The sequence below is a fragment of the Elgaria multicarinata genome, chromosome 7 (genome assembly GCF_023053635.1).
Source record: "Elgaria multicarinata webbii isolate HBS135686 ecotype San Diego chromosome 7, rElgMul1.1.pri, whole genome shotgun sequence".
NCBI classification, from domain to species: Eukaryota; Metazoa; Chordata; class Lepidosauria; order Squamata; family Anguidae; genus Elgaria; species Elgaria multicarinata.
In genome coordinates, this window is record NC_086177.1 from 52,835,525 (window position 1) to 52,859,425 (window position 23,901).

Below are 23,901 nucleotides of genomic sequence, written 5' to 3' on the forward strand. Positions count from 1 at the left end.
CCACCCCCCTCGTCTAGCCATGCCCATGGTCATACAAGGTTCCAACTCATGGAGAGATCTACATGCATAAGCTTCTCCAGTGCAGACACCCATGCTCAACATGTGGATGTCTGGGGATGGGCTGAATAAGCTATGCAATGGCAGGGTGTAGGGCCGGCAGTATGGCCTACTTTCCCTAAACTGTATAGATTCCCTTCGTGTGAATGTGGGAAAGGGACTATATATAGCTATATTTTTAGTAATATAATGCCAGTAGTTTATCAGTGTTTGCACAACTAAGCACCACATTCATTAATAGGTACCATTTACTACCCTGAGAGTGTACAGTAACACTTAAAGGTGGGATATAAATCTTCTATATGAATAAATGAATTAATCAATAAATCTGTGGCAGAGGAATGAGAACATGCACACAACTAACATAATTTAATTGTGTTTAACTCCTAATTAGATAATAACTCTGACTTTAATTATTTGCTTTAATTAACTCCTAAAATTATGGAGTAATCAATGCCACCTGGCAAATAAGAAACTGCTGCCAGTACTATTACCAAATTACAAACTGAATTTGTATCTGTATGTGATGCTTGGGAAAACTTGATATCATTATACTACTCTTTTTTTTTTTTTTTGGTAGAGTTTTAAAAATAAAATAAATGTGTACCGAAGTTAAAACATGCACTCTATGTATACCTTTCTCTAAGATAAAATCCCTTTACAAAAGCATATTACCACCTATATAGGGTTTAAACATTCAAATTGGTCATACTCTAGTGACAAAGAAATCTTTATAAAAATGACTACTGGACTCCATATTTCATTAACATGTCCAAATGCATCAGTTCATTTATTTATTTTTGCCTTTTTACCATTATACTAATATTAGTAAAAGTACTAAAAACCTTTTTTGTGGGAAGGGGGATTTGGAGTTCCCAGTGTTTGCACTGGAAGTGTGTCAAGATCGATTCACGTCCCGTCAAGCCACAGGACACTAGACTAGATGTTACATTTGCTGCAGGGATAAGTGTTCCACTCATATAAGCAGTTGTAACATGTGAGCCAGGAATTCATGGGAATTCAGTGTCCAACATTCAAGATCAAAGAAACTTCATGCCATGCTTGTGAGGCTTGTCCGCTACAGCTGAATTCCTATGAGCTCTTGGCTCACACATCACAACTGCTCACACAAGCAAATCATACTTGTGAGAGGGAACCACAAGATAAAATGTGGAGTTTGGTTTTCAGCAGGAAATAAAAAATATGCAAGTTTTGAGGGGAAAAGCTTTGCAACATTAAGAATTAAAATGACTATGTATTTGTGAGAGATGCGAAACTAGAGAGGAAATGGCCTTTAACCTTCAACCAATTTCCCATACACTAGCAATGATGCTAAAATTACTTTTCATCTGCTTAAGTCCCTTGGGTTTCTTTAATTCTCTGTTATAAGAAACAATGATGCAGAGAGCACAAGTTAACCCTGTGCTTAAAAAACAAAAATCCATAAAGTTCCGTCATTGCAATGCAGTTACTGAGATACATCCTGGCCTGATCAGACGCTGACGTACCTGTTCTAGCCGCCTCAGTAGCTCCTTCTTTTGCCACTCCCACTCCTGTCGGTCTTTTTCGAGCCGTTCCAGAAGCTCTACTTTTTCTCTATTCCAGTTCTTTTCACTATGTTGGATTTGCCACTGTAGGTCCATCACTAATCGGTGACTGTCAGCCAAGAGTTTCTTGTGTTCCTCTCTTTCCCTCTTAAAAGCTGCCTTTGCATCAAGACCAACCTCACTTGGTGCTTTTTCACTCTTCCCTTCCAGCTATAAATGAAACGAAAATGGTTAGTGTCGGAATCTCTTTTCACGGCAAAAGAAAATGCTAGGTGTCACTACTAAATTAGACTAGTGTTTTTTCACACACATGCTTAAACATTTTGAAGTACAGTTTTACTCCAAAAAGGCAATTATATAACAATATACTTGATCTGAGGAGAAACCAGAGTTGGCTGGAAACAGAGTATTTTTGTTCCGATATATAAGAAGGGTGAAAAGCAAGATCCTAACAATTATTGACCAATAAGTCTTTTGGATATTGACTCTAAGTTGTACAGTAAATTTTTATTACATAAGCTGGAGGACTGGGAATCCTCTAATCACATTATTCATCCTGAACAGGCTGGTTTCAGGAAAGGCCAAAGTACAACTAATCACTGCTTGTCTGATTTAGACTTCACTGTAACCTATAAGGTCTCCCTTTTTGCTTTGGCATCATCAAAAATTCAGGCAAAATTTATCTCTGGCAATGCAGTTGATTGTTCTGGGGATGCACTGACTTAATGACCTCCCTAGCTGTTTTAAATTTCAAACTGTAATCATCCTTTTTAATAATGGGCAAGAATGGAGAATCAATTGCTGGTTGCTCAGACAACTGCCTCTCAACCTCAACTGCAAGATTACTATTTATTTTCCCTCCCTTCATTTATGATAATTATATTCAGTACTTTCCTAACTTTTTTCTATCAAAATAAGACTTGGGAGGATTCAACAACGTTTCAATTTTGGTCTGATCATCTGTGCCTGATGGGAAAATGCTGTGTGTTAATAGCTTCGAAGAAATAGTCAATGCATTTGTTTTAGTTGGAAAAAGGCTACTGCCAATCAACTGTTCTGATTTGTTGATTCAATATTATCTTAGTTATTTGAGAGTATAACACTCTTGACTTTCTAACTTCAAAAGCATGCCATGCAATTGTTAGTGATCATTAGCTTATCAACACTGCATAGTTACAATATAAACACGTAATTAAAAATAATAAAAAATATTAAACATACACCAACAGCAGAAAGCATTGCACAATCACTCTCAACACAAATACACAATTCCTATTTCCAATAATATGCTTAGGTAGTTACTTCAGAGTTTTTCACATTATCCTATAATACTATCTGCCCATACAAATAATGAGTTTCCAGGGCTTTAGTACATACACACGTTATATGCAGTGCTGGAAAAAGATCTGAGAAACTGCTGTAGATTTTGGATTATTATCTTGGGACAGGCACAAGTCACTGTGGTTCTTTATGAAACTGTAAACTTCACCCACCAGCCGCTATCGTTTACATGATCAGGGTGGCTAAGACTCTTTCAGCTCATGTGAATACCCTAAAAGCTATCTAAATTAAACAAATCAGAGGTTGATGTTTAGGAGAATTCATCCCAAAGTCGTTCAAACAGGCCTTGAGTGTAATTCCATCAGTTCCTTTTCTCTTGCCAACTGGGAACTGTTGAGTCCAATAAGGTTAAAAAAAAAGTCTTCAGGAATTATCTCTTATTCATCTTCAAATCAGTCTGAGAACCATGTCTCAGTTAATGGCTCCTACCTTTTGACTCAAACTATGGGAAGAACCATACCTGCTCCAGCTGACACTTCAGCTTAGTCCATTCCACTTCCCAGGCAGCTTTGTCAGTGGCGTATTGCTGCTGGAGGCCGTGACGTTCTTGCTCGTCATCCCGGAGCTCAGATCGGAAGTCATCCAACAGTATTTTCAGAGCATGTAAAAGTCGCCGGTTTTCTCTTGCCTGCATAAGCAAAACCTATTTGTAACTTTAAAACATTATTAAAACCACTGCTGCCATTTCAAACACCTTGGGATAAAAAGTATTTTTTGTTTTCTACATACTTGTCAGCTGCAACAAGGAGGGTGAATAAAAATAATGAAATTATCCTACAATGCAGCCCCCAAAGGCTGACTTGTACACTGTGGCTTTCCCTGAATAATAATAATAATTATTAAAAATTATGATTTCATCTGCAACATTTTGATATTTAAAATGCCCCAAAGATCAGAGTTGGCTGCATGCAAGATGTATTGGCTCCTGACACCCCCAAAATGGAGCCACCTCATTGCTCCCTTTTCAGAACTTTCCCCTGCTAATTTCTCTGGAATCCATATCTCAGTACACCATTTTGTTCGGTTTTGTGCTTTATCAATATATGACTACATATTCTGACCATGGGTACTTCCAGATGAGATTTTATTACACCATTTTATTGGGTGGGTGGATTCCCAAATGTCCTCCACTTGTAACCCTCCCATGTTATTATTTCAGGAAAAGTCTAAGGAATGAGAGAAGGAACCATATCATAGGCTCCACAATTTCCTTCTCATTCAAATAAGACCTTTGCTCCACTTCTTTCACCAAGCATACCAGTTGCTAGATCCTGCCACTGCAACAGATATTTTATCTGAGGATGGGGAGGATTGTACTCTAAAGCAGCACAAGCCCATATGTTCTGTACTGTTGTGATGCACAATAAAGCTAGCTTCTATGTGTATGTTTTTCTACTATTCTTGTCCATCCTTTCCATTCACAATGAAACTTACGGCACCCTAGGGCAGGCTGAATGAATGGCAATACTCTATGATGAGCAGATTGAGACCATCCTGCACAGTGCGGGACCAAACATCTTAGTATTTCCTGTGTTTGTTACATCTGGACCAAAAGAAGAGGGAGTAGGTTTTCCTGAGGACAAACATTTCAAGTTTTGATGGGTCAGTCTAATGTGATTGGGGGCCCACGGGTATTTTTGCTTGTAGTTTCCCCTCATTCTTTCAAATTTCTGTTGAAGCAATTTCTCTTTGTGGACAAGAAGAAAGTCTATTGGAGATGTTGAAAGTATCAGACAGCCCATAAAACATTAAACATAAACATAGGCTACTCAAAAGTGCTAGTAACTCCCATTCCCTTTTCTGACCTACTTTCACTCAGTCACAAATTACTCTAGAAACTCCGCTCTTTTTCAGATGCAACTGTATAGTTCAAGACTGTATCAAAAGGGAAAAATGTTAATGGTGGCTCAAATTATATTGATCAGATTACTATTGTTAGGAGTTCTGTTTTCAGCCAGAGGTTCAAGAGGAAATGAGCTCAAGAGACATCTATGGAATATTCTTACCATAATTAAAACTAAAATAAAATTAGATGCTTAATATTTTCCCCTGCTGATTTCTGTTCCTAATTCAGGTAGGCATTGTATTTGCTTCTTATACTACATAATTATTTATATGATTTGACAAATATTTTGCAAAATTTCTCAGGGCAGAATATGTTACTTTGGCAAATGCTTGACCTCAAACTTGCATTTGCAGCAACAAAAGCAACAGCATAAAATTGCAAATAAGAATAAATTCAGCAGTAGCATAGTAGCCTATTATTCATTATAAAAGCCCAGGTGAATAAAACTGAGCCTGGCAATGAAAACATAAAAGTATGGGTGCTGAGTGGCCTCACTAGGGAGGGAGATCCATAGTGCTCTCTTGAAAATGCCCTCCTGCCACCTGTTTGCCTTGTCGCTCCAAATGACAGCTCAGATAGATGCGACGGCCAGGAGTGCCTACTATCAGCTTCGGCTGATATGCCAGCTGCGCCCCTTCTTAGAGTCAGAAGACCTAAAGACAGTAGTGCACACGCTGGTAACCTCAAGGCTTGACTTCTGCAATGCGCTCTACATAGGGCTACCATTGTACCTAGTTCGGAAACTTCAACTAGTTCAAAATATGGCAGCCAGGTTGGTCATCTAGGGTACATCTAGGTACATCTAGGGGTGAGCATATTACCCCAACATTAGAATAACTCCACTGGTTGCCAATTAGTTTCCGGGCAAAGTACAAAGTGTTGGTCATTACCTTTAAAGCCCTAAATGGTTTGGGTCCAGGTTACCTGCGGGATCGCCTTCTCCCATATAGTCCCATATAGTCTCCCATATAGTGTGATTTTAAGGCAGCTTTAAAGACTAGCCTTTTCTGGCAGGCCTATCCAGATCAATGGAAAATCAAGAATTTTTAAGATGTATTGATTCCTGTTCTAATGTTGTTCCCCACCTCGATCCAAAGGGAGAGGCGGGTAAGACATAAATAAATTATTATTATTATTATTATTATTATTATTATTATTATTATTATTATTATTATTATTGAGTTTTGTCCTTAATAGGTGCGTGGATCAACCCTGAAAAAGTTGTTTTGTAAAATATGACTACACTACTCTATATTGTACAGCGCGGCTGGTAGACTGATTATTTCGCATTCTCAATTGGATAAGGCATATAGATATGCATACATTAGCACATTATGGGAATAACTTCAGCACAGTTATTCTATTGTGAGAGTACTCATTTATTCAGGTGTTCTTAGTTGGTCAGAACACTCTTTTGGGCTGTACTTCAAAAGCTAATATATAGTAGAAGATGATGCAGGATGGTAAACAGATTGGTACTTATTCTTGTTCGTTCTCACAGCCTAATCCTATGGTTAATTGTGAAAGACAAACAAGCAGATATGAACTTGTACATGGGCTGTTGCACGGGTGCATCGAAAGAGTCAAGATGCTGCATCAAAACACCTATGAGGTGCAGCAATTCAGGATAGTGTTACTGCAACAGGCATCAGGGCTAGGGGAGCCCTATAAGCTGGCCAGGCCTGAAATGTCACAATATATCGACTCATACAGAGAAAACACTTTCTGCAAGTGGATTTCTTTGTGGTTGCACAGAACAATCCAGACCATTACCCCAAGATCACATGCAGATGTCTCCCAAGATTTGAAGAATGGCAAGAATAGAATGTGGACTATCACTTCATCAGCCCTAAAATTTCAGAAACGCAAATGTCCTTTTAGAGACTGTATAACCTTAGTTTATATTCTTACCCTGCAAGTGTCACTTCAACTGCTACTGGCTTGTGGCATATACATTTAGACTAAAATACACTGTTATGCTGCTTCTTCTCTGCCATCATGTTTTGCCAGATCTATCACACTCTTCACACTCCTTTTTCACTTCTGTGTTGGAAACTGAGTGCCCAACCAACATTCTTTTTAGGCCAGTGGTTTTTGAACCCTTGTCCTTACTAAGAAAGGTTACACTATTTGTGCTATGGTGTTTACTTCAAAAGCAAAGATATACTGACGTATATTGAAATAATAAGAATGGACAGTAACCTTGGCCCTTTCTAGACCTAAGGATTATCCCGGGAAAATGGAGGGGTTGTCCCTGCCTGCTCCCGGGATCCCCTGTGTGTCATTGGCATGCACAGGGATGATCCTGGGGAAAAAATGCAGGTGTAGAAATGGCCCTATTTGACATAGCTGGTAACATAATTTATTTTGCACTAGCCTAAGTGCCTCTTGTGAAATACCAATAGTTTGTGCTGGTGCAACAGAACCTGTAGCACCTTACACTAGTGCAATGTAATTTACATTAATGGTAGCATCGAATAGGATACTGCTCAATAATTTATGGCAAGTGCCCACCACTGTAAAATTTGTAGCGATGGATAAAAAGGGCTTTTTCTGGTATAGATTCTGGAGCTATATCCCACATAAAATCCACCAGATCTGAGAGCACGCTCTGTTTAGGCAGGTTCAAAAGAACCCTCTTTCTTCAGATTAGCTTTAGACTGCTGCAACTAGTGCTATAATTACTCCCTGCAGCTACTGTTTGAAATTGTTATTTGACTGCCTCTACTTCTTATTTTTATTTGATTTTATTGATTTTACCATATTATTTCATTGATTATGTTGTTTGCTGCCCTAGGAATTTCCCCTATATAACTGGAAACATACATTTGACATATATATTAATCTTGAAATAGAGTGGCTGAACCATTTTGTTAATCAGTAGTTGTTAATTGCATAGATTCCAAATCAAAAAGCAATGATTTAAAGAAGCTGGATTGCACCCCAAGTCATTGCTTCTATTCTGGAAAGCAGTCTGCTAATTTAATATATCTATTGGTATTTCCCGAGGCCTAAATACTGCATATACTGCATATGAATCTAGGTCAGGACAAAAATAGCTAAATCTCTAAATCCACTTGGGGGGTGGGATATAAGATATCAGCATTAATTAGCTTTAAAAAAAAGCATTTAATGCAGTAAGAATTTTCTTACATTGTTTCTCTCCACCTTCTAAGAAATAAATTAAAACATATAAATATGGTTTTTAAATTGTTTAGAGAGCATTCTTATTGTCCACTGACAGCATTCCAGAGGCCAAAGAACTGATCATGAAAAAAAAGTTTGAGGTCTTACTTAGAGCTCCAACCTTGGAGGTTTTTTTTTCTAGTGTTGGAGACCTACTCCCGACTCTGACTAGCCACCTTGGCGGTTCTTATGGAGGCTCCATTTACAAGGTTGGAACTCCAACTTCACACAGATGTGTCAAAGGCATGCTGGTTGGTGGAAAGGGAGAGGCTGTGAATCTGATGGTTCCAATGGCCTCTCAGGGCCTGACCACTCGGCCATTCCCAGGAAGTATTTGGACATGCTCTGGCAATGGGAAGGAATTATTTCCTTCCAGCTCCCTTTTAACTTCCAACCTGACAGCATGAAGCTGACAGGATATTAGAGAGAACTCCAATCCTGGAGCACTTCAGCGAGGTGATTTAAAAGTAAATAAAAACTTTCCCACAATAATGATTATTATGGTATATTATCATGGATGAGACTGCAGATACTGTATTTCTTCAATTCTAAGACGCACTTTTCCCTCCATATAAACATCTTTAAAAATGAGGTGCGTCTTAGAATCGCAGGCATGTCTTAGGGTTTTTTCTCTGTTGGTGGTACTGAAATTAGTGTGCGTCTTACAATCGATGGCATCTTACAATCGAAGAAATATGGTACCTCAAACCATCAGACAAGGATATTATTTTCTTTCCATGATAAGAGATGGATTATTTCACCTAAAGTGTCAGCAAAAAAGGTAGCTGCAATTGCATCATTCCTTTTTCTCCTGATTCATATAAACATAATAGATGAAACATATTTACATTGCAGAGTAATTAGAATCATGTCTATGATTAAAAATATTCTTGATACAACAGAGTAACGGAACAGAAGGTGTTTGATCTCAGGACAGAGTAAGCACCTGTATATTTGCCTTGGTACCTGCTTTTGATGCTGCAACAATTCTGCAGTCTGTAATGGTGGTCCATGATCACGTATTTCTACTGTGGAATGTTGGGAGTAATCTGTCATTGCAAACACTACATCTTCCTCCTCCTCTTCCTGTTCATCACCCTTTTGTTGAGACTGAAAGCTGAATTCTGGCATGGGATCAAGGTGTTCCAACTAAAAAGAAAAGTGAATAAAATCAAATATATAATTTCTGTATGAAGGTTTTGACCCATAATTCCAGTAGTCATGAGCTATTCTGCCTTTGCAGATCTCCCTTATTAATTTCTAAGACCATAGCAATGCTTCATTACTTAAGAAAGATGAACAGAGTAAGGAAGGCCCATTAGAACACAGAGCTTTGGATCAAATCCTAAAAGTGCAATGACAAAAGTATATGTAAGATTCAAGAAATAGGACTATTGCTTAATTTTTGACCTGCAATTTATTCATGACTTACAGTAAACATTATTTTAATTATAATAAACAAATCCAAATGTCTAAAATCTAGAAAAGATTTTGACATTGAGATGGTAATATTAAGTGCAGGTCTAATTCCACTATCGGCAATATTTACACAATATCCATTACAATTAGCTATTATTACTGATATAACCACTACATTAGTGATGTACTTTTATAATGTATTTTAAAAGTTTTTAAAGTGTACAGTTCTACCAAATTATCCAAAAAATTCTTCCTACTCTTGATAATAGTGACACCTTGTTCAGTACAAAGCAAGCAATTCCTAAAAGACCCATTAGCTTTTGGGGGAAAAAAGCTATAGAGAAGCTGAACATTTTTTATTCAATGGGTATTTTTTCCTTGCCAAGGTATTCGGCTGAATAGTTTCAAAGAGTGATATTTTCTTTTCTTCCTATCCATTTTCTGTAATGAGTTATTTAGGAGCTTTATGAAAAAAAACCCATTTCATTCATGATGGGACTGTGCATTTTTGGGAGATTAATAGAATAAATTATGAGGGATTTCATTTTCCCATAAGATGCTGCTTTGAGACTATACTGCTAGTATGTAAACAATGCCTCTTTTTGTTCTTCAGAACACTGTGACAAAAGTTGAGACCACTCCAAATTGATGTGATGTATTAATAGACTGCTGCATGTAAATCTATTCAGTTCTAATGCCCTCCTATGTCTGCTTCCCAGGATCTTGGATGCTGGTGGGTGTCGGGGAGATACCTGCAAAGATATTGGTTTATTCCATAGATTTGTGGTAGACTTAGATCCAAACAGACTACTCTTTTCTTCTATTTTACCCTAAAGTAGATACAGAGGCCCAAATCAGACCCTAGCGTGGGGGTGGGGGCACAGGGCTTTCTCCTTCCTCCACCAGCTGTGAACCCAATCCAGATCAGGGCTCCCACACCTGTAATTTATACTGCCAAATAGTGATTCAGTTGAATGGATCACTATTTGGCAATAAAAACTGTATGGAAAGGAGGCCTGATCCAGATTGGGACCACAGAGAGGCAAAAAAGGTTAAAGCCCCTCCTAGCCTCATATGAGGGTCTCAGTCCAGATTGGGGCCCCTGTTCTTACTCTGGAGTAAAACAGAAAAGAATGTAGCTGCTAGCTACGTCTTTAAAGTAATGTCTGCATTGGCACTTAGGACTGATTTAGAGATGAGTAACAGGTAATTTAGAATTTCTGCATAGCTGAGCCCACACTGCAAATCTCTTTTGAAAAGGCCAATGACAGGTAGCTTCAAGTTCCATTTCAGCATCTTTTCTGCTCTATAATCAATGCAACACTAATCACAATGCCACTGTTAAGGATGCTCTGGAATTTGAACTTGAAGCAAGGTTATTTCTTAGAATATATTTTGTTCAACACTGAACTGTCTGCATCACTTTTCCTTGTAGTTTCACTCCATTAAATAACATGGGACATTTACCTCAAGTACATCCTCTCCTTGTTCCTCCACTTGCTTGCCTTGTCGCCAGTGCTTCAGCAACCATTTCAGTTTGACGTAGAGGAGAAAGGTGTTCTGCTTGAAATGCCTGAGTTCTTGATGCATCAGGTTTTTCTCCTGACTCCAGGTCTTCTCCTCCAATTTGTTCTGCAAAGTCAAGCTTTGTACCTCCAAGTCTTTCCTCCGTAGGCTCTGCAGATGGTCCTCTTCTAGCTTTAAACAGAACAACCATGCCCAACATCAATAGGATATTGCCCTTGAGGGGGTTGTACTTACGTGTGTGATTTTCCATTTGGGCAGGAAAAACCAGGATTGCTAATTCTGATTAGCATCAGCTAACTGAATTTGGCAAGGGATCTGACTTTCGAGAAACCTGAAGATCACAGGTTGTAGACTTAATTTAATTAACCATATGTGAATAGGCTGCTGAGGAAATACACAGTTCATTTATTTTAACAAGCTAGATCTGAATTCTGCAGCGTAAACATTTTATGCCCTATCTACATACTTTGTACTCTTCACTGCACCCTTTCAATATGTTCTCCATGTGACCCTAACTCTGTTATTGCTGCATGTGAATTGCATTTGCTGAGTTCATTTTCAACTAGTCGTTATAAAAACCCATTGATCCAATAAAATTCTAGCTTACTTTGTGTGGGGGACAGTTTCCCCTTTTGGAATATTGCTTTCTCTGCCTTAAGGAAAGAGGCTACTTGCCTTCTAGGGGTAGTGCTATTAAAACAATAGGGCTTTATTAAAGACTCATCCTTGGAAGTCTCACCGTAAGAAACAATGCAGATAGAGAAAATGGGTACTATTGCATTCTATCTCTATATATCCATATATTCAGGTTTCCAGGATCATTTTTACATGCCCTAAGGATGAGCCAGGCAAAAAACAAACAAAACAGTCTACAATCCAAGAATTATTACTTCAATTTCATAATAATTCATCAGACAATCCACCATACTTCAGTAAAAAAAAGTACACCTGAAAACCAAATGTCAACCACAGCTATTTCACAACTAGACCAAATCTTACCAGTGGTCTACCAGAAATATAAGCATATTTCAGCTTAGAGGTTTTAGTGCCAGGAACTAAGCTTTAAGGGAGGCATTTTAATGTTTTAAAATGGGGGGGGGGGATCAGCAGAAGCTGAGAAACCACCAAACAATGGGCAGTCTGGGAAAGGGGAGGTGGCTATCGGGAGGGTCCTAGAGGACTTGACTGGGACCCCAGGTGGGCAGGATTTGGCCCATGGACCTAAGGTTTGACATCCCTGATGTAAAGTGTTATTAGAAAAATACTGTTTCCAACGGCCATTTCTTTCAATAGATTGCTCTTACACGGGTCTTTAAAAAAAACAATGTTCAAGAGTAAGAATCACAAAGCCTTGCACCATACAATATACCTGTAGCAAGGGGCAACCCTGTAACCTTCAGTGTCCAAGCAATTTCATAGAATCATAGAATAGCAGAGTTGGAAAGGGCCTACAAGGCCATCGAGTCCAACCCCCTGCTCAATGCAGGAATCCACCTCAAAGCATCCCTGACAGATGGTTGTCCAGCTGCCTCTTGAAGGCCTCTAGTGTGGGAGAGCCCACAACCTCCCTAGGTAACTGATTCCATTGTTGTACTGCTCTAACAGTCAAGAAGTTTTTCCTGATGTCCAGCTGGAATCTGGCTTCCTTTAACTTGAGTCCATTATTCCGTGTCCTGCACTCTGGGAGGATCGAGAAGAGATCCTGGCCCTCCTCTGTGTGACAACCTTTTAAGTATTTGAAGAGTGCTATCATGTCTCCCCTCAATCTTCTCTTCTCCAGGCTAAACATGCCCAGTTCTTTCAGTCTCTCTTCAAAGGGCTTTGTTTCCAGACCCCTGATCATCCTGGTTGCTCTCCTCTGAACACGCTCCAGCTTGTCTGCATCCTTCTTGAATTGTGGAGCCCAGAACTGGATGCAATACTCTAGATGAGGCCTAACCAGGGCCGAATAGAGAGGAACCAGTACCTCACGTGATTTGGAAGCTATACTTCTATTAATGCAGACCAAAATAGCATTTGCCTTTCTTGCAGCCATATCGCACTGTTAGCTCATATTCAGCTTGCGATCTACAACAATTCCAAGATCCTTCTCGTTTGTAGTATTGCTGAGCCAAGTATCCCCCATTTTGTAACTGTGCATTTGGTTTCTATTTCCTAAATGTAGAACTTGGCATTTATCCCTATTAAATTTCATTGTTTTGTTTTCAGCCCAGCACTCCAGCCTATCAAGATCACTTTGAAGTTTGTTTCTGTCTTCCAGGGTATTAGCTATCCCACCCAATTTTGTGTCATCTGCAAATTTGATCCGCGTTCCCCTCCTCGTCCAAATCATTAATAAAAATGTTGAAGAGCACTTGGCCCAGGACTGAGCCCTGCGGCACCCCACTCGTTGCCTCTCCCCAGTTTGAGAAGGTTCCATTGATAAGTACTCTTTGAGTCTGATTCTGTAGCCAACTGTGAATCCACCTAATAGTTGTTCCATCTAGCCCCTTTTAGCTAGTTTGTTAATCAGAATGTCATGTGGTACTTTGTCAAAAGCTTTGCTGAAGTCAAGATATATGACGTCGACAGCATTCCCACAGTCCACAAGGGAGGTTACCTTATCAAAAAATGAGATCAAATTAGTCTGACAGGACTTGTTCTTGACAAATCCATCTTGGCTTCTAGTGATCACCGCATTGATTTCAAGGTGTTTACAGATTGACTTCTTAATCTGCTCCAGAATTTTCCCAGGGATGGATGTCAGACTGACTGGTCTGTAGTTCCCAGGTTCCTCCTTTTTGCCCTTCTTGAAGATAGGGACGACGTTAGCCCTCCTCCAGTTGTCCGGCACCTCACCCGTCTTCCATGATTTTGCAAAGATAATAGACAAAGGTTCTGAGAGTTCTTCCGCTAGCTCCTTCATTACTCTAGGATGCAGTTCATCGGGCCCTGGAAATTTGAACTCATTCAAGGAAATTAGGTGTTCTTTGACCATTTGTTTATCAATCTCAAACTGCAATCCTGCCCCCCTCAACTTCCAGGGAGGTCATAGACCCGCTTTTGGGAGAAGACTGAGGCAAAGTAGGAATTGAGCACTTCAGCGTTTCTTTGTCATCTGTTATCAATTTGCCATCTTCATTAAGCAGTTGAACCACCATTTCTTTCCTCTGTCTTTTACTACTCACGTATCTGAAGAAAGCCTTTTTTTTGCTTTTAGCATCCCTCGCTAATCTCAGCTCATTCTCAGCTTTAGCCTTCCTGACGCCATTTCGGCACTTCTGCGCCACCTGTCTGTACTCTTCTTTTGTAGCCTGGCCTTCCTTCCACTTCCTATATGTATCCTTTTTTTGTTTTCAGGTCATCTCTAAGCTTTTTGTAGAGCCACATTGGTTTCCTCTGTTGTCTTCTATCTTTTCTCCTTGTTGGAATTGTTTGTAACTGTGCCTTTAAAATTTCCTTTTTAAGTACTCCCACCCATCCTGCACTCCTTTTCTCATTAGGCTCATTTACCATGGGACCTTACTTATCACAGTTCTGAGTTTATTAAAATCAGCTTTCCTAAAATCCAGAGTACGTGTATGGCTACACTCAACTTTTGTCTCCTTCATAATCAAGAATTCAAGTATGACGTGGTCACTTTCCCCCAGAGTTCCCGTAACTGCCACTTTATCCACTAAGTCATCCCTATTGGTCAATATCAAGTCAAGGATTGCTGATCCTCTAGTTCCTTCCTCCACTTTCTGTAGGAGAAAGTTATCACCCACACATGTCAGGAATTTCTTGGAAGGGCCGCTTTTGGCAGTATTTGTCTCCCAACAGATATTAGGGAGACGTCATTAGGGAGACGTCATTTTTCCACTGAATTGTATTTCAACGTCTCTTAGTCTGTCAACTAAACCATCTATGAAACTTTCCAATTCTTACCACAAATATAAAAAGCCTCTGGTAGTTAGGCAAACATCCAGAGGTCTCTTCTAATGACTAGGTGATGTATTTACCTGAATGGTCCTTTCTGTAAACGTTTCTTGCTCCTCTTGGCGAAGTTTCACCTCCTGCTCAAGTTGAGCCTGAAGCTCCTGTATCGATACATTCTGTACAGGTAAAACATGGCAGTCCCTGAGCTGATTAGCAGGACAAAGATTCTTACAGGTGTGACAAAACTACAGGACAGACATCACTGAGACACACAACTACACAGTTAAAAGACACTGTTCAAATATGAGTTGTGTTCATAATCAGTGAAATGTACTTCCCAATAAATATAACATATGCACACACAGATTCCCTTTCTCTATCAGGAACTGCAGATGCAAAGTGATGGCAATAGGTTAAGGATCAAAATTTGCATCCTTGGGTCAAATCTGGTCTCAAAACCGATCTCTGGCAACTTCAGATATCACAACCACCCAGAGAGCTTCAGCTATTGGGCGGTATAGAAATGCAATAAATAAATAAATAAATAAATGTAAATTGGATGTGGCATGTGCATAGGAGGATGTGCTTTAAGACATACAGTGTTAAATACTTTCCTCAGTTGCACTAAGATACAGATGCATGCATGCATCTCCCTCCTATCTGCAATGACGCACGTACTCAGCCACTGATGTAGCTGTGCATGTATTGTGACTAACAGATCTTTATAGATCTTTGAAGCTATACACTGTATTTCATCTGCAGGCTGTGGGGTGATGGCTTCCACAATTATTTCCAGTTTTAGGGATCTATTGCATTTAATGATAACATCTCAGGTGTGATAAAAACAAGATCATCCCTACTTTTCAGATATGTGACAGGAACCATATGCCAGGATCCACACCCAGAAAAGGTAAAAGTCAATACCAATATTATATTCAAAGTGATGGCAGTAGGTTAAGGATCAAAATTTGCATCCTTGGGTCAAATCTGGTCTCAAAACTGATCTCTGGCAACTTCAGATATGACAACAATGGTGGCGGGGGCAGGGAGGAAGCAGGTGCAATTGCTTTATGCTTCCTGTTCTCCTGAATTTCCATCTTGTTCGAACAGGCTAGTTTGACTGGGGCTATGGTCTACAATTATAGCATATATATATATATATATATATATATATATATATACACACATACATACATGTTGAAGACAGTATAGTATTTGCAGGCAGCTAAGTATGGTTTGAAAGAGGAATCACTGCCTGTGGTTTGTACACTCATTCCCCACTTGCCCCTGCTTAACAGCTCTGTAGGTTTTATACAGTTTCAAATCCTGATTGACTATAGGTAATAGGGACAAAAGATGTGTGAGTGTATAACTATGGGAAGTAAAACTTCCCTTACACTACTTTTAAGTCTCTTTAAAAGTATTGTGTGTCTCCAGCTGAAAATCTGATGTAGGCACATTAAAATGTAGGCAAGTTCCCTTGGAAAAAATGCATAAAAAGTCACCTGCTGCCTATTAGCTATCAAGCCACATACAAGGTTATGTTATTATTCCATAAAGCCCTTGAAACCAGGACCACCTTCCCTTACATACACCCGGATGGCATTCAAGATCTTCAGGGGAGGTCTCACTAGCCATTCCAAAATGGACAGAATGTCACCATGAACAAGCTCGACAGCGGGCCTTCTCTGCAGTGGCACCCATCCTCTGGAAAACCCTCCCTCATGCAGTTCAGGAGGTAGAAAATGCAACAACTTTTAAATGCCTCCTGAAGATGCATCTTTTCACACAGGCTTTCCCTGGGCTGTAACTGCTGCTGGATTTATTTTAGTAATATTTATGTAGGTTTTTTTTAAAAAAAACTTTTAAAGCTTTGTGTTATTTCTTGTCATGTTGTATTTTATGGGTTTAATTATGAAGTGCCCAGACAGTCTAGACTATTGTGCAGTATAAAAATGTAATAATAAATAAATAAATAAATAAATAAATAAATATACCAGAAGTTAATATATGTGAATTAAGGTGTGTGGTGTATTTATGTATAATACATGAACACTGTTTGCTTTAAAAAAAAAATTATGTAAAGCTGTTCTAAAGCCATATATTATGACTGCAGTTATAAGTTCCTATCGGGACGCTGGTTCAACATCAAGTTGAAAAGGCAAATCTGTGAATTAATGTATGCATAAGTTTATTGCATTGTGATTATTTTTTATTGGAAATGTTATCTTCCTGGAATGTTCCTTTAATGGAACGTAAAGTGCAGGATATTAATCTTGCCTGCCCACATCCGAAGCTATTAGCAATTTTACCTGAAAAAAACAATGCTTCTAATGGGAAGTCTCTATATCTAATAGTATTTTAAGACACCTGTGGGATCTACAATACGCAGATAACAGATATTTCTTTTAAGTGAAGAATAATTTCAAAACACTGAAATGACTATTTGAATCACCCCCCCTCTTTCCTTCCAGTCATCTCACATTTAGAAAATGATTACTTTGTTAGACTTTGTGAACCTGGAAATGAAAAGGATAATGGGTTGTATGTAATCCTGTCTTTCCATTCACGGAAGGCTCTTTGATTCAGTAGAATGAATGAATGAGTGAATGAAAGGTGATTTTCACTGATTCACCCTTCCCTCTGCAGCCCAGAGGGTTCCAGAAGATTGGGGGACCTTTTGGAACAGCATAGGATATAGCGCACAGGGCTGTGGGAAAGGGGGAGAATTTGTGAAAATTGCCTGCCTCCTCTTTTCATTATGGAAACTTTACTTGAGCAAAGAGCCTGCTGAGTAAAGGGACATAACTAGATACAACCCAGTTAAACCTTTTTAAGAGAGCAAACTTTTGTGTTTTTAATACATACCAGGGTCATCCCATGAAGTTTATTGGTGGGAGTTTCAGGACAGATAAAAGGAAGTAATTCTCCACACAGCGCATAGTTAAACTATAGAATTCATTTCCACAAGATGTAGTGATGGCCACTACTTTGGATGGCTTTAAAAGTGGATTAGACAAATTCATCAAGGATGAACTATCAATGGCTACTAGTCCTGATGGCTATATGCTAGGCATAGTATCAAAGGCATGATGCCTATGAACACCAGTTGCTAGGCAACCTATGGGGTGTGGGCTGTTGCACTCATGTCATTGCTTGAGGGTTTTTGAGCAGAATGCTAGACTAGATGGACTCTTGGTGTGATCCAGCAGAGCTCTTCTTATGTTCTTAAGTTCTATATTTATTTTATGTTTATATTTTCTGCTGTTGCCTTTAATCTGTATCTCTAATTTAATTTGCCACACAAGCAATAAGAAAAATGCAATTAGCTAAGACTGGATGCTGTCTAGTTTAATACATAAACTGCTGAAGCCAGAAAATACAGTCAAAAATGTTTTTGTTCTTTTCTGGTGAGCCCATAGCTCCAATCAACAGAAACTGGGGCAGTTGAGCGCCTCACATATCACAGTTTTTTTTAAATTTAAAACTGATCAAAACAGTGGGGAAAATTATAATGTAAGCCTGCTGTGAGATTACTTATACAACACAGGTGGCTTCAATATATTATGTTGTTTATAATGGATCATATACATATGAGGGGATTGTTCAGAATTCCATGAGCAGAGTTCTGTTTATGGAACAGGGTGCATTTGGATCTCAGCTACTCATTACTTCCTGCAAATCTGCTCCAGAGTGTTGGTGGACCCTCCCAAACAGCATGGGAGATAGTCTGGTGGGCTGCAAGGAGAAGGGGAAAAAAATAAACTCCAACTTCCATTTCTGGAAAGGCTCCTTTCATTCACAAGGTCATCTTTGGATACAACCCAAAATAATGTACTCTGATTCGTTATGAAAGTGAAATTGTTCCAGCACTGAGATAGTTTTATAATTCTGTTTATAATTCTATTCATGCCTATTATTCCCCCCATTATGTATTTGCTGCAGGTGAGACAGCATATACACATAGTAATCATTGTGTAACATCAGGGGTGTGTGTGATAAAAAAAATTAAATAACAGTGCGATTCTATATATGTCTGCTCAGAAATAGGTCCCATTAACTTCAGTGGGGCTTACTCCCATGTAATGGATATAGAATTGCAGTCTAAATCACAAGCCCTTCAGGAATAAACAAATGTAATGGAAATGTCAGACTGGTATAGTCTATCACAACACTACTGAACACAACACAAACACAGAACAGCACACTACACAGACATCCAATCCAGGAAAACTGGTATCTGTCTTAATGGAAGCAATACGGGTACCTCCTTCTGTCTCCCACCACATTTAATGGATGCCTGCTTCTCACACCACCAATCCATTAACAGGGAGATGGAAGGAGGGGCAGAGGACTAACCTGAGTTTGGTCACACTATGTTGCCTTTTCCCACCCACTTAACAACATATCAGCATTGTGAAAGACCTCTACTATCTAACTCCAATCACTTACAATTCCTGGATTGGGTCTTTATATATTTACAAAATTGTTTCAGTAAACCCAACATTAATTTCCAAATATTTGTTGACATTCTTGTTACATTTCAAAATCATTGTTTACCAAAAAGTGCTCCCTCCTCCCAATTTCACAATAAATTTAAGACAGCCCTTTAATCAAACAAATAATTAACTATGAAGACGATTTGGTTTCCACGTTCTCTCTGCTGAAAAGTCTTTTTGACCCCAAATTTTTATGGAATAACAAGAAAATTCTGGTCTTTTATCTCATTCTACAGAAGTTGTAGAATTTTATAATTTCCCCACACAGATAAGGTTAAGAGAGATATACACAAATAAGTACACATGGGCTCATAAACTAATATACACTCTAATAATGATAAAGAGAGTTTTCTTCAATGAATATACAATTTAGGTTTATTTGAAAATAGCTCTAATTTATTCTCATGTGCACCTATTTTCAGAATGAACTGCCATAAATTTTACTTTAATCATCTGTCTTTTCAAACAGCTAAGTAAGGATTGAAAAGGCAAAAAGGAATGAGCAATTCCAATATCTGTTTGCAGATGTCTCTGATATTATGCCATGTATGATGTACACATTTGGTATTAATGCTTACCATTCAATATTATTATATAGCTCTTCAAGTACTGTAAGTAAACTGTGTTTCATTTGGTTTTAAAAAATAAAGTAATCAGAAATTGTTGCTAGAATGCTAGAACATTCAACATTCTTTATGAAACAGAATAAAAGGTGATTTTGGGTGAATCCTGATTATACCTGATACTTGCTAAAGTCAGGAGTGTTAAGTAATATTATGCACAACTCTCTGACTTCATTTAAGAGTTTGGGTAGATTTTTTTTTTACTTCGGGACTATTATTTTGTCAGCTTCAGGTAGAAACTGACAGCACAGATGAATCTTAAGAAAAACATCTCTCTCTTTTACCAGGAATTACATAAATTTGTCCTCCCACAGTTTTGAAACTGTATTTGTAAGAAGTTCCCCCATCCAAATAATAATCCTGAAGCAATTCCATGGGGTGTGTGCGGGGGCGGGCACAAACATAGTGTAAGAAATCCTTACCATCCTTATACTTTATGGTTTTGATTTTTGTGAACCGCCCAGAGCATTTCTGCTATTGGACAGCAGAGAAATGCAATAAATAAATAAATAAATAAATAAATAACGTAGGTAAAAAATTATGGTGAGAAAGTGTCAAGGGATTCTTTTTTTAAAAAAAGATAATTAACAAGAACACATCACTATAGCTACCAATAATTACTTTGTTACTTGCAACCCCAGAACATGCACACACATATGAATGAGCTCTTACAGGAAGGTCATACTTTACTAGTGTATCAAACCATATGCAGATTTGCTATTGGTTGTGAGACACTAAAAACAATTATGTACGTATGAATAAAATAGGACAATAGGAATAAAAATACATCCATATGATGTATTTTATTTTATGAAACCTGAAACCACTATAAGAAGAAAATTCAAAAGTTTAGATTTTAACTCAGTCCAGTGTGATCTGTTATACATGAAATTCCCTGTAGATACAAAGTAAGAGTTAGCAAATTGACACATTTGATTCATAGATGAGCATATTAAAGATCAAAACAAGACATTCATACATTCTGATTAACTAGCTTATTAATTATTCAGGTTCTCTTTGATGCAATACATGAAATCATGTCAAATTGTCCTATCTATGTACCAGGCCACCCCAGTGGGGCATTCCATTCAGTGGTATGGAAAGCAGGCAAGGGAAAAAATGTTTCTAATTTCACTGTACTTCTCTCAGGCTGGATCATAGTGTTACAAGCCACTGAAGTGAATGGAACAACACACTAAGGCTATCCATGTGCTTTGACCTATACGTGCTGCACTGCGGAATTAGGAATGAAAAGCATGCTCTGGAAATCAACTATGGAAGCTGGTGCAGCATTTCCAACGAATAGTCACAATACTGGCAGACCTTAAGCATCATGGCCATTAGAGGAACTAAGGTACTTACAAGACAATCCTATACATGTCTGCTCAAAAGTAAGTCTCATTGAATTCAATGTGCCTTATTCTCAGGTAAGTGGCTATGAATTAGGGGTATGCACGGACCCCCCGCTTTGCTTCACTTCCAGATCCACGGTTTGCGGATCGGGCCGCTTCGCTCCGCCCCCGCTCCGCCCATGCCCGCTCTGCTCCGCTGCGGAGCTCCGGATTTGGATCGGAGCTCTGTTCCCCCCCCATAGGCTTGCATTAAGCTAAAAAAGTATACAACTTTTTTTCTGTGAAAGTTAGAAACCTCACGTTTGGCACCATGACACCTCATGGAGGTATACACACGCACGCCAAGACTCAAGGCAATCCCATCATCCCCTGAATTTTGGGGAATTTATGAAAATCGGGCACCCCATTCACACCCCTTTCGATAGCTCCGTCAATTTGCACGTTAAAAACCTCAAACTCACCACCATGATAGCTTATCCAGGGACACACACGCACGCCCAGACTCAAGGCAGTCCCATCATCCCCTGATTTTTGGGGAATTTATGAAAATCCAACACCCCATTCACACCCCTTTCGATAGCTCCGTCAATTTGCACGTTAAAAACCTCAAACTCACCACCATGATAGCTTATCCAGGGATGCACACGCACGCCCAGACTCAAGGCAGTCCCATCATCCCCTGATTTTTGGGGAATTTATGAAAATCCAACACCCCATTCACACCCCTTTCGATAGCTCCGTCAATTTGCACGTTAAAAACCTCAAACTCACCACCATGATAGCTTATCCAGGGATACACACGCAGGCCCAGACTCAAGGCAGTCCCATCATCCCCTGTTTTTTGGCGGGGCTTAAACCTGCAGACATCTCAATGGGGCCATTTCAAAGGAAATCCCAACATGCCATGAATTGGGGAGTAGAGATAAACCTATATGAATCTTCTTTCACACTTGAAAAATGGATTTGGAACTTCCAAAACTCCAAGTGAGCGCAGGAAGGACTTCTCCTCTGAGTCAAAGCCAGACACACACAACATCCCTGCGAGGCGGGCAGGGGAGGAGAGAGGGAAGGCAGGCAGGCAGCAGACATTTCTGGGGGCACAAGGAAGTGAGCCAAGGATAGTTTCAAAGCCAGTAATGCATATAAAATGGAATAAATAAATAAATAAATAAACAAAGGAGGGGTGGAATTAAAAGCAGCAGTGTTGCTGAATAAACAACAAGAAGAACTTTTTTAAAAAGGCTATATCTGTCTTTTACCAGCAATAGGGGGACGTGCCCAGGGGAGGGGGAAGCAGCTGCCAGTTCAACTCATGAAAGCCATTGCTTCACCACGAGAGCTGAGGAGTAGAACTGTCACTTCAACTCATGATAGGCATTGCTCCACCGGGTTGCTCTCTTTGGAGGGCTCTGATTGCCCTCCAAGTACAGGAGAGAGTGGGGGCATGTCCACATGGGATGCCCTAGGGGAGCTCATCCCCTTGCACCACATCTTTTCAGTTGTTCCCCAAAGTTAGGGTGGGTAGCAGTGCTGTGTTTCTATCTCTTATTATTGGCTTAATATATGATTTCAGGTTGTGTTTGTGCATTTGGTGGGGCTACTGTTTAAAAAAACACTGGGAAAAGTCCATTCAGACTAAGAAAGAGAAGTTCCCAGAATCCCAAGTTACCCATTTTGCCTATCCCCTCCTCCAACTTTGGGATCATGTGATCATGACCGGGAGTTGACTCTGCCCCTCAGCCCTTCGGAAAAGGTATTTTCCCGCCGGTTTTTTAAAAAATTATAGCACACGAACCGCAGCACGCAGAGAGCTGAGAGTAGTCTCAAAATGACCCCCATCCACGACTCTCCAAGCACAAGAATTTTCAGAATGATACCTTCAAAAACAACACAGTTATCCCCCTTTCTTTTCTGCAATGCAATCCTATGGGCGAAATGTTTCAAGATGGCGATCGGATCGGACCGCGGAAACCGGAGCACTCCGAAAATGGGCGCTTCTCTTCGCCTTGCTTCTAGGGGTCCGTGGTCCGCTTCTACTCCGCCTCTGGGCAAGGTGGAGCAGGCCAATTCGCTCCTGCTTCTGCGCTTCTAATCTGAGCGGAGCATATGCCTACTATGAATTGCAGCCTAAATTACAGTATTATGGATGCTTCCAGTTAGGGAACCAGATAATACCAACTTCAGTTTCCCCCCCCCACACCAATTCTCCCATCCTTTCTCTTACTAGAAAAAAACCTAAGAACATAAGAAGAGCCATGGTGGATCAGACCAAGTGTCCATCTAGTACAGCACTCCTACTTACACAGTGACCAACCAGCTGTCAACCAGGGACTCACAAGCAGAACACCACCCTCCCACCCATGTTCCTCAGCAAGTGGTGTATACACGCTTACTGCCTCTGATACTGGGGGTAACACATAGTCATCAGGACTAGTAGCCCATTTATTATTATTATTATTATTATTATTATTATTATTATTATTATTATTTATTTATTTATTTATATAGCACCATCAATGTACAATGTTGATAGCCCTCTCCTTCAGGTTATAGAAGAAAAGACAGAACAGCTGTGCAATGTATAATAGTTTTTTAATTGGCATCCAG

At 39.4% G+C, this 23,901-nt stretch overlaps 1 protein-coding gene across 1 annotated transcript in view; it reads right to left on the reverse strand.

Annotated features, from left to right (window-relative positions):
- MTCL1 (microtubule crosslinking factor 1) overlaps window positions 1-23,901 on the reverse strand; it is a 123,700-nt gene that overhangs the window by 27,078 nt on the left and 72,721 nt on the right. The window contains 5 exon segments of the mRNA XM_063130572.1: window positions 1,566-1,814; window positions 3,406-3,573; window positions 8,944-9,126; window positions 10,864-11,094; window positions 14,904-14,996. Of these exon segments, the coding sequence (XP_062986642.1) occupies window positions 1,566-1,814; window positions 3,406-3,573; window positions 8,944-9,126; window positions 10,864-11,094; window positions 14,904-14,996 (924 nt within the window).